The 10,928-nt window shown below is 39.9% G+C and overlaps 2 protein-coding genes across 2 annotated transcripts; one reads left to right on the forward strand and one right to left on the reverse strand.

The window, feature by feature from the left end:
* The first annotated feature begins 7,368 nt into the window (after positions 1-7,368).
* Positions 7,369-9,384, forward strand: LOC130591109 (uncharacterized). Its single transcript, XM_057394026.1, has 6 exons — positions 7,369-7,645; positions 7,731-7,873; positions 8,082-8,175; positions 8,278-8,485; positions 8,564-8,975; positions 9,358-9,384. The coding sequence occupies exons 1-6, from the start codon at positions 7,369-7,371 to the stop codon at positions 9,382-9,384; spliced, it is 1,161 nt and encodes a 386-aa protein (XP_057250009.1).
* An 81-nt stretch (positions 9,385-9,465) lies between these two features.
* Positions 9,466-9,873, reverse strand: LOC104886366 (uncharacterized). Its single transcript, XM_010670824.2, has one exon. The coding sequence runs from the start codon at positions 9,871-9,873 to the stop codon at positions 9,466-9,468; it is 408 nt and encodes a 135-aa protein (XP_010669126.2).
* Between the last annotated feature and the right edge of the window lie 1,055 nt (positions 9,874-10,928).

Below are 10,928 nucleotides of genomic sequence, written 5' to 3' on the forward strand. Positions count from 1 at the left end.
ATATAGATCATCAGTCCTAAACTGTAGAGCATTAATAATTGTTCTCCTTCCCGACACCGTATACATTGAATTTCGGTTTCCTGAACCTCGGTCAAAGTGGGGGCTTTTGTAGACATATAATCATGTCTCCCCATTTAAAGATCCAATGATGAAACATATTGTGGTCTTAATTTGTTCTACCCAAGGGGAGAGCAATCCGAATAGCCAGGCCCACAATTGTCTTAAAGTGTAAAGTTTATTTATTGCAATAATGATCCAAAGTCCTATTTTAAAGCCCAATTAATTATTCTTGATAATTAATTGTATTTTGAGCCCATAAAATATATTAATCACAATCCTTAGAAAGTTCCCAAGTAATTATTCATGATAATTAATTGTTCTTATTTACTATTATAATAAATATTATCATAAATAAATAAATTTTTTCAAAGATATTCATAAATATTTCTCGTAAAAGTTGATTCTAGATTTAAAGGATAAAACAAAATCGTATAAAAACGCGTAGGAGAAAACGGTTGTAAGCGTGTCTGATGTAGGTGGCGCTTGGCGCAGTGGCTGAAACACGTCAGGCGCACCAATCTGCACCTGACATGTGGCTTTGCGCCCAGCGCACTATGTGTGCGATGCGTAGTTCGCTCTTTTTTTTTAAAAAATTTTGTTATAAATAAATAAATCACTAGTTTTTCGAATCAAAAAATATTATACGCCCGATATACTCGAATACTTGCGAACTCTCAGAACTCCCATACTCTCATATTTTCATATTCACAAACACATAAACACATATACACAAACACATAAACACATAGTTAGATCGATCCTCACAAGTTTTCGTTAAAAGGCTTCACGATTGCTTCTCCCGAAGGTTAGTATATTCCTGACGGTGCTTCTTATTTTTATATTGAAGTTACTAATGATTTCTTTCGAGATGTTGATCTTTAATAAAAAAATTCTACTATTTTTTCATTATTTCTTATATGTTTTCATGATTGTCCTTCTCATGTTTTCATCACCCGCATGAAATTATTGTCAATTAAGGCCTAAGGAATTATTCCAATATTAATCAGATAATTTAAACAACCTATTGGGGACCCTATAATTTTGATTTCTTAATAATGTGTCATTAAAAAATAGTCTTTTTGATGTGTTTAATAAACCAACTTAGGCTAATATTTATAAGGTGCTTGACAATATTCTCTGGTTATTATTTTGCTTAAAATTTGACATGAATCGATATTAAGTAGAGGCCATCAATGGGCGAATGTGGTTCCTTATGGTGTTCGTGCCCTCACCCCCTAACTGAATATATGGTTCAGTGACCATTAATGGAGTTATGATAGGGAAATCTACATTGGATAAATCCCTAATTTGTCCCTACGATTTTTCAATATCCAATTAGGTTTATCTGTCTTCCTTTAAAGACTTATTGGTGACTTATTTCTATTTCAAAACATTTTCAATAAAACCTTTACAGTGAGTTAGTCAAATACACGTTCATATTTCGTAGGCGAATAAAAACACGCTTATAGACGGCATCAAGTAACCTTAAGGGCGCATGAATTTCGAGTAGCCGATCGAAATGAGTACCAGCACATCAATTTGAGGTACGTGATTTGAGATGATCATAAACATGCAATTTTGACCTTCAAAACGACATTATTTGGAAAAACAAAGGCCACCGGTTGTCCTTTATAGCACGGATTTCAAGAAACCATTCAAAACGAGTACCAATACATTACTTTTTAGGCTTGACTTTTTAGGCAGTCTTAAACAACACTTTTGACCTTCAAATTTAATTTTTTGGAAAAATGAATACCACCAAGTGTCCTTAAGGGGCACGAATTTCAAGAAGCCATTTGGCAATTCTTTTGGCTTATGTTTCGAGGTAATATTAAACGAAACTTTTAACCTTTAAAACGACTTTTTCTGTCAAAACATAAGCCAACAAGCGCCTTAATAGGGTGGGGTGGGTATTTAATTAACTAGGATTAATTAGGGTTTAACAAGATTTAATTACGATTTAATTAGCATTAATTAGGGGTTAATTAGGTTAACTAGGTTTATATCAATTGTCTTTTTTTAAAATTATGTAGTTATAGGAAAGCTTGATGGTAGGGTCATGTCATATATTTTTCAAAATATATGGAGCACCTTGCTCATTTTTTAAACTGGGAGGGCACCCAGTGCTTTTCGTAAAACTTAGTGGGTACTTGGTGAAACATTTGTTGATTGAATGATTATTTAGTGTTGAGTTAGTTTAATTCTAGTCAATGAAATATTTATATTCATCTGCAAGTTTGGACGAATTTTTCTGGTTATTATTATAATATGAATAGGATTTTGTATATGCTCTCAATAGTAGGCTTAGCTATTCATGAAGATGTGAGAGCGACTTCGTGAGGTTTGAGGTAGGTAATGTTTGAGAGAAATTACATGTGCCCTAATTAGAGAAATGTATCCTTAGTCTTTCCGATATTTGATTATTCGCAAATAGTTTAATAAACCATCTCTCTTTATCTAAATTTGTTAGTTTAATATTAAAGTTTAAATATAATAGTATAGCTACCTCCCTAAGGATTTGATCTTGACTTTCATAACTACCAGTTAGTGAGCTTTAAGTTATCTTTGATTAGGTGATGACTTTAGCATGTCATCCCTCTAAGAATGTTCAGCCTAATTCTTGCCCCCAAAAGGACTAGATAGACTCTTTTATGATCCCACGGTTTAGACCATTTTGAGAATACACTACAATGATTGTAAACACCAAAATAAGTGGGGCTTTGAATTTTGTTATCCAAAATCATAAAGGTGATGTCATTCTTGTAGGAGTCTAATTATTCTTCTTGTTCTATCTTTCCCGCTTGAGACCTGGGGTCTCAAAGAGAGTATCAAGCCAACTTTTTTCTTAATAATCGACAACATCATCCTTGAAGGAGATGATCTTTCTACTATTTTTCTTACAATTAGGCAATCTTTCTACTATTTTCTGATAATTAGACAATCTTTCTAATATTGATACGGTTTCTGATATCTAAAAGCTTCCTTGGAATATTGACTTTTTTATTTGTGATGCAGGTAAAGAGGCTGCTTGTTTCCGTATACTACATTTCTGTTGTTACTTTAGGGAAAGCAAATTAAGCAGGAATACTATATCACTATGGGTCGCTGATGTGTCCAACTTATCCGCCAATCTTAGGCGGATTTCGAGGCATTTTTGGTGTCGGTACGAGCTTAGTGTCGGGATTTAGGAGAGATTTGATGTTAGGAGGTGTTGCCGGAGGATGTTGTGATTTGAGGAGTTTAGGAAGTAGTTTACATGGTGGCACACTCGAGGGCCGATCTTAGCCCTCCGATCACATTTTGTATCCCGGAGTCCTTGCTCGTAGTCCTTTATGATGCATCTTCCGAGTTTTCCGAGCTTTGCCGTCCGAGTTTCGAGTCCGTGGTTCGACTTCATTGTTATTCGTCGCCCGAGGATTGATCACACTTCAGTTCTACAGCTTCATGGCTTCCTCAAAAGCCAAGTTATTTTTCTCTCCTTTTATTTTTTTGGTGTTTTAGAGAGATTTGGGGCAGACGGCTCGTCGCGACCCGCGATCAGTGTCGCGAGTCGCGACCTCCTTTGTCGCGAGTCGCGAGCTTGTCGCGAGTCGCGACCCCTGCCGCTGCACTTTTTATTTTCTTTTCCTCCCTTGGAGGGAAAGGAGGTTAAGTAGCTTTTAGTTTAGCTTTACTAAAAAAAGGTAGAGAGAGAAGAGAGTTCCATATTTTCTTCTACTCTTCCTTATTAGATTTGTAATGAATTTCATGGTTTGCTAGCTTAAACTCCATCTTGGATTTGGTTATTGAAGCTCTAATCTACTTGTGAGAACTTCTTACTCTCTATCTTCTTATGGTCATTGTGATGCTTCTTGTATGTATTTTCCATGATATTTGCATAATCTTGCTAGGAACGTTACTAGTATGTTGTGTGAATCATCTAATGCTAGTTTTAGGTGCATAATCGGATTGTTGTGTTCCTAGCTCCATGTAGCATACTAGGTGTTTGATTAAATGCTGAACATTAATCTTGTGCACTTAGAGAAGCATAGCTTATTACTTGAATGTTGTTGCTTTAATAACATTAGTGATCCTATTGTGTTCCTCTTTTTAATGCTACTTTGGTTTGAACTTAAGTGCGATTCATTTGAGTTAATTCATAGTAAGAGCGGTTCAAACCACGCAGATCGTGTGTTAGACCACGATCTAGGAGGATAGAAGTATCGACTTCTCAATAGGTGACCATAGGAAAGGTTGAGGGTTAAGGTTTCGTGATCACAAAGTAGGTTAGGGTGGATGCTAACCGAGTCCAAGGCCTTTTTATATTGTAATCTCTTCGTGTTTTAGTATTGTGAGTAGTTTAGATCACTTACATTGTTCCAAACCCCCTATTCGGTTCTTTGGCCTTAGACATACTAGGGTTCTTATTGCTAATTTCCAATCAAGTTCTTTGCTCCCTGTGGATACGATCCCTGCTTCCATTATACTTACTTAGTGTGCATGAAAGTAGGTTAATTATATTTGGTTAGGAGTACACGACAAACGCCTACCAAATTTTGGCGCCGTTGCCGGGGAGCAACGCATTACTTGTTTGTAATTAGTGAATTTTTATTCCTTAGGTTGTATTGCTTTGTAGTTTATGGTTAATACTCGTGCTACTAACCAACATCCTTTGCAGTACGATCGAGATTTGGAATTAACTCTTTTCAGGTTGAGAAGAGAACGGCGTGAAAACTTTAAGGAGCTTCCTTTTGCTATCGAAATAGAAGAAGAGATGCCTCCGAGAGTCGAGCCACGCACATTGAAGGAGCTCACAGCTCCTAACCTTGATCAGCAGCCTTTATGCATTACATTCCCACAAGAAGATGAAGGGGAAAATTTTGAGCTGAAATCAGGATTAATACATTTGCTTCCGACATTCTATGGGCTAAATGGTGAGGATCCGAATAAGCATCTTTCGGAGTTCCATGTGGTGTGTAGCAGCATGAAACCAAGTGGCGTGTCGGAAGAAAGGTGAAACTCAAGGCATTTCCATTCTCATTAAAAGGTGCGGCAAATGATTGGTATATACCTTCCACCGGGTAGCATTTCTACGTGGGCTGATTTGAAAAAGGCTTTTCTCGAGCAATATTTTCCGACTTCAATGTCTTCGGTGTTGAAAAAGGAGATAAGCAACATCGAGCAAAAGAGTGATGAAACCTTTTATGAGTACTGGGCTAGATTCAGGAAGTTATGTGCTAGTTGTCCTTATCATGGCTATGCAGATGAAGACTTAGTGCTTACTTCTATAATGGATTAAGTGGTGAAGATGCACGAATGGTGAATGCAGCAAGTGGAGGTTCAATTGTGAATAAAACTGCACAAGCTGCTAAAGATTTGATAAACGAGCTAGCTGAGGGCTCGAGACAATTCACTAGAAGATCAGGAGCTCGTCGTGTGGCTACCGAAAGTCCTGGAACTTCTAAGTTAGAGGATCAAGTGCAAGCATTGACATCTATGGTTCGGGAATTCATGACAAAAGACAAGAATACTCAACATGTGAAAGCTTGTGGCATTTGCTCTTCAAATCATTCCACAGATTTTTGTCCTCATTTGCAGGAGGAAGCGAGTGAAGAGGTAAAGGCGGCCGGATTTCAGGGCCAAGGTTTTCAGAAGCGGTATGACCCGTATTCCAATACATATAATCCTGGTGGCGGGATCACCCCAATTTGAGATATGGTAATGTTTCGGGAAACCAGCAGGGACCGCACCAGTATAACCGTCCTCCACCTCCTTACCCGAGACACCAGGAGCAAGGAGCTCCACATTTTAGGCCACAAGGCCAAGTACAGGGACCGAGTACAGCATGTCAACTGAAGATATGATTAATGCTTTAACTAAAAATGTGACTAACATGCAGGGAAATATGGTTCAATTTCAGGAGGAGACCCGATCGAGCATCAAGAATCTGGAGCAACAAATGAGTCAGGTATCTGGAGCAGTGAGCCGATTAGAGGCGCGAGATTCGGGAAAGCTACCGTCTCAAACGGAGCTTAATCCGAAACAGAATGCAAGTGCAATCACTTTGAGGAGCGGAAAAGAGATAAAAGGAAGAGATAAAGAGGTCGAGGAGGAGATTGTTGTTTATGAGCCGGAGCCTGAACCAGAGCCGGAGCCTGAGCCTTCCACATCTCATGAGAAGTCCAAGCAATCACCACCTCCACCACTTTATGAGCCAACTCCTCCTTTTCCAGAAGCACTGCGAGATACTCGGAAAAAAGAATGTGATCGTGATATTTAGAGACTTTCCGTAAGTGTGAGGTAAATATTCCCCTTTTGGATGCTTTAAAGCAAATTCCTAGGTATGCTAAATTTCTTAAGGAAATGTGTACAAAAAAAGGAAACAAAGGTTAAGGGGAGCCCAAAAGGTAAAGGTTAGCGAGCATGTCTCTGCCATGTTCCAAAAGGCACTTCCTCCGAAGTGCAGTGATCCGGGCATGTTCGCTATCCCTTGCGTGATTGGGAACACCACATTTCCTAGGGCTATGCTAGATTTAGGGGCTTCGATTAATGTTATTCCATATTCTTTGTATGAGTCTTTAAAACTAGGCACCCTACATGAAACTGGTGTTGTGATTCAGTTAGCTGACCGCTCTAATGCTTACCCGAAAGGGATAGTAGAAGACGTGTTGGTTAAGGTCGATAAGTTAATCTTTCCTGCTGACTTTTATGTTTTAGATATGGAGCATGACAAGCACGCTACTCTATTTTGTTAGGAAGGCCATTTCTAAAAACTGCTAGAACAAAAATTGATGTGCATAGTGGATGTCTTACGATGGAATTTGATGGAAGCCTTGTAGAGTTTAACATCTACGATTCCATGAAATTCCCGAGAGATGACCACTCTTGTTACTCCATAGATGTCATTGATTCATATTCGCAGGATGTTTTCGATATAGGTGGAGAAGATTCTTTGCAGGTAGCTCTTGAACATAGCTTGGAAGGAAATGATGTTGAGTATGTTTTAAGTGCTAACTTGCAGGAAACAGTCCAGGCTTTGGAGGAACATGTGACTTTTCCACTCGTTCCTTCCTTTGTGGGTCCTTTGCCTTTGACTATCCCTCCGGGGAAGCTTTTACCATCTATTTTGCAGGCACCCGTAGTTGAGCTGAAATCATTGCCTGAGCATTTGAAGTATGCATTCCTTGGAGATGGAGATACACTCCGGTGATTATATCAAGCAAGCTCTCCCAGGAACAGGAAAGAAAACTCATCGAGGTGCTAAAAGAGCATAAGGAGGCGATCGGGTGGACTATAGCAGATATCAAGGGAATAAGCCCAACCACTTGCATGCACCGGATTTTGTTGGAGGATGATGCAAAGCCCGTGCGACAGCCTCAAAGGCGGCTTAACCCACCTATGATGGAGGTGGTAAAAGCCGAGATTCTGAAACTTCTCCAATCTGGTATGATTTTTCCAATTTCCGATAGCAAATGGGTTAGTCCGACCCAAGTTGTTCCAAAGAAGTCTGGAGTCACAGTTGTAGAGAACAAAGATGGTGTCTTAGTTCCCACCCGTGTCCAAAATGGGTGGCGAGTCTGCATTGATTACCGTAGGCTTAAACGCGGTAACTAGGAAGGATCATTTTCCATTGCCTTTTATTGACCAGATGCTTGAGAGATTAGCTGGTCATGCTTATTATTGCTTCCTAGATGGATATTCTGGATATTTTCAGGTGGCCATAGCGCCGGAGGATCAGGAGAAAACAACCTTCACGTGTCCTTTTGGCACGTTTGCTTACCGGAGGATGTCTTTTGGACTATGCAATGCCCCTGCGACTTTTCAGAGGTGTATGGTAAGTATCTTTTCAGAATATATGGAGCGATTTGTCGAAGTTTTCATGGATGATTTTACCGTGCATGGAAACTCCTTTGAAAATTGCTTGGAGCACTTGACTATGGTTTTGAAACGATGTATTGAAACTAACCTTGTGCTTAATTCTGAAAAGTGTCATTTCATGGTTGAGCAGGGAATTGTGTTAGGTCATGTGTGTCTCTGTGAAGGGTATAGAAGTTGATAAGGCAAAAATTGATACTATTCAGTCCTTACCTTACCCTACTAATGTGCGAGAAATCCGTTCTTTTCTTGGTCATGCAGGTTTTTACCGCAGGTTTATAAAAGATTTCTGAAGATTTCATCTCCTCTTTGCAGGTTGTTACAAAAAGATGTAGAGTTTGTGATGGATGAAGCATGTAAAAGGCATTCGAGAATTTGAAGGGAGGCTAGTTTCGGCTCCTATCATTCAACCTCCAGATTGGTCCCTTCCATTTGAGATTATGTGTGATGCAAGCGACTATGCCGTAGGTAGTGCTAGGACAAAGAGTTGGAAGGGTGCCACATGCCATTATTATGCTTCTATGACACTAAATGAGGCACAGCGTAATTACTCCACGACTGAGAAGGAGTTGTTAGTGTGGTGTTTTCACTGGAAAAATTCCGATCCTATTTGCTGGGACGAAAGTAATTGTTTTCACTGACCATGCAGCTCTCCGTCATTTAATGGCAAGAAAGAAGCCAAACCTAGGCTAATTCGGTGGATTCTCTTATTGAGCGAGTTTGATTTGGAAGTTCGAGACAAGAAAGGAACTGAGAACTTGGTTGCAGACCATTTGAGTCGATTGGTATCCTCTTATGATCTAGAACCAAGTTTGGAGAAGCCATGGCAAGAGCCTATTCGGGAAGAGTTTCCAGACGAGCAATTGATGGTCCTAGGATGCTTACACCCATGGTATGCCGATATTGTCAATTTTCTTGTTTCTAACTGTTTTCCTCCTCATTTTTCCAAGGCACAGAAAGATAAGCTCAAGAGCGATGCCAAGCACTATGTATGGGATGGGCCTTATCTCTGGAAGCACTGTGCAGATCAAATAGTAAGGAGATGTATTCCTGATGAAGAGGTAGCTTCTATCCTTACCTTTTGTCATTCCATGCATGTGGGGGTCATTTTGGAGCAAAAAGGACAGCACGAAAGGTATTGGAATGTGGTTTTTATTGGCCGAGTCTTCATAGGGATGCATTTCATTTCTGCAAATCTTGTGATAATTGTCAAAGGGTCGGGAATATATCCCAAAGAAATGAAATGCCTCAAAGTGCGGTTTTATACTGTGAAATCTTTGATGTGTGGGGCATTGACTTTATGGGACCTTTCCCGACCTCTTTTGGTTTCATGTACATTCTTTTAGCAGTGGATTATGTATCAAAATGGGTGGAGGCTAAGGCCACTCGTACTGACGATGCTAAAGTGGTTGCAGATTTTGTGAAATCTAACATATTTTGCAGATTTGGAATTCCAAGGGCATTGATTAGTGACAAGGGAACCCATTTTTGCAATCGAACCATTGGTGCACTACTAAATAAATATCATGTGACTCACAAGACCTCAACGGCCTACCATCCACAAACAAACGGCCAAGCGGAGGTATCTAATCGAGAAATCAAATCGATCTTGGAGAAAACGGTGAATCCTTCAAAGTATGGCTTAAGCCGCTGCCCATTTACCTTCAAAATTTTTGAGGTGGCTTCACTTTGGATTTCCACAGCTCCATGTGGAAACACTTTCACGACAATGAATGGCCCGATCCACCTAGAACGCAATTTCCCTGGAAAAAGACGTAGGCGGGACTGAAACAAGAGGACCTTTTGGCCCACCTTGAACTCTTTTCTTATAATTAGCTTATCATGCCATGCCTTAGTCTTTGCTTTATAAATTGCCGCGTTTTCATAGGCCTCGTTCCTTATCTCCTCCAACTCTTGCAATTGTAACTTCCGGTGCAATCCAGCTTCATCCAGGGCCATGTTAAAGTTTTTGACGGCCCAGTATGCTTTGTGCTCAAGCTCTACTGGAAGGTGACACGGCTTTCGATGTTCCTCTCGGTGACCCGGACTATGGTTAGGCCATATGGTTGTAAGTCGTGTCGACGACGGTAAATAAACGAGCTTGTTGTATATAATGTAAAAAAATTAGTTTCTTTTGGTTTTTGGAAGATATTATGCTTTTGGTTTTTCGTTTTGCAGGAAATAGAAGAAAAGCTCGTAGCTTGTGAAGTTGTGCGTGAAATGTGGATGCGTGAATTGGTTATTGATGTGTGAAAAAAAAAAAGAGCATGAAAGAGTAATGAGAGTCATAGGTGGACAAGAGTGAAGAGGGAGCACAGAAAAAAATGAGGGACGTTCTTTAGTTAGGAAGAAAATCAAAGAAGGAAAAGAGAAAAAAGAAAAAACAGAAGACCCTCGCGAGCCGCAATGCACATCGCAGGTCGAGGCTGTGCAGGTCGCGACTCGCGACAGTGATCGCGACTCGCGACAGTGATCGCGACTCGCGATGACCCCAGGTCGCGACTCGCGACTCGCGACAGAAGTCTGTTTTTTTTACTAGCAGCTCACTTAAACCCTCTTTTTCTCCCTTAACCCCATTCATTCGAGCCCCCTCCTTCCTCTAACACTCTCTCACTCTCAAAACTCACTCAAACTCCTCTTTTCATCTCCCACACTCCAATCTTCACCTCCAATCTCTTCTCCTCTTTCTCTCTCAACACAAACTCTACACTTTCTACTCTCCTTCACATCATAATCACTCCAAAATTTCTGAAAATTCACACCTTCTACCAAACCCTAGAATTTGGGGGTTTTTGATTTTGAGCACCACCATCCAAATTGAAGCTTGGAGGATCATTCTACATGCTTAAGGAAGCTTTTCACAAGTTCTAATCATCCTACACAACACTACTTGACCTACATTTTGGTATAACATTCTCTTTTCTACCACTCTTTGATTTTGCTTGAAATATCTCATTCTTGCTTAATTGTAGAGTTGTAGTTTGATTAAGTCATTGTTTGTAGTGATTGATTGA

Source organism: Beta vulgaris, chromosome 4, assembly GCF_026745355.1.
Source record: "Beta vulgaris subsp. vulgaris cultivar EL10 chromosome 4, EL10.2, whole genome shotgun sequence".
Classification (NCBI taxonomy): Eukaryota; Viridiplantae; Streptophyta; class Magnoliopsida; order Caryophyllales; family Amaranthaceae; genus Beta; species Beta vulgaris.

Excerpts from the sequence above, each read along its gene's own strand:
- LOC130591109 (XM_057394026.1), top strand. The coding sequence starts at position 7,369 with ATGCACCGGATTTTGTTGGAGGATGATGCAAAGCCCGTGCGACAGCCT. Across the intron at positions 7,646-7,730 it reads TTACCGTAGGCTTAAACGCG|ATGGATATTCTGGATATTTT; the intron begins GTAACTAGGAAG and ends ATTGCTTCCTAG. Across the intron at positions 8,176-8,277 it reads TTCTTTTCTTGGTCATGCAG|GCATTCGAGAATTTGAAGGG; the intron begins GTTTTTACCGCA and ends AGCATGTAAAAG.
- LOC104886366 (XM_010670824.2), bottom strand. The coding sequence starts at position 9,873 with ATGGCCCTGGATGAAGCTGGATTGCACCGGAAGTTACAATTGCAAGAG.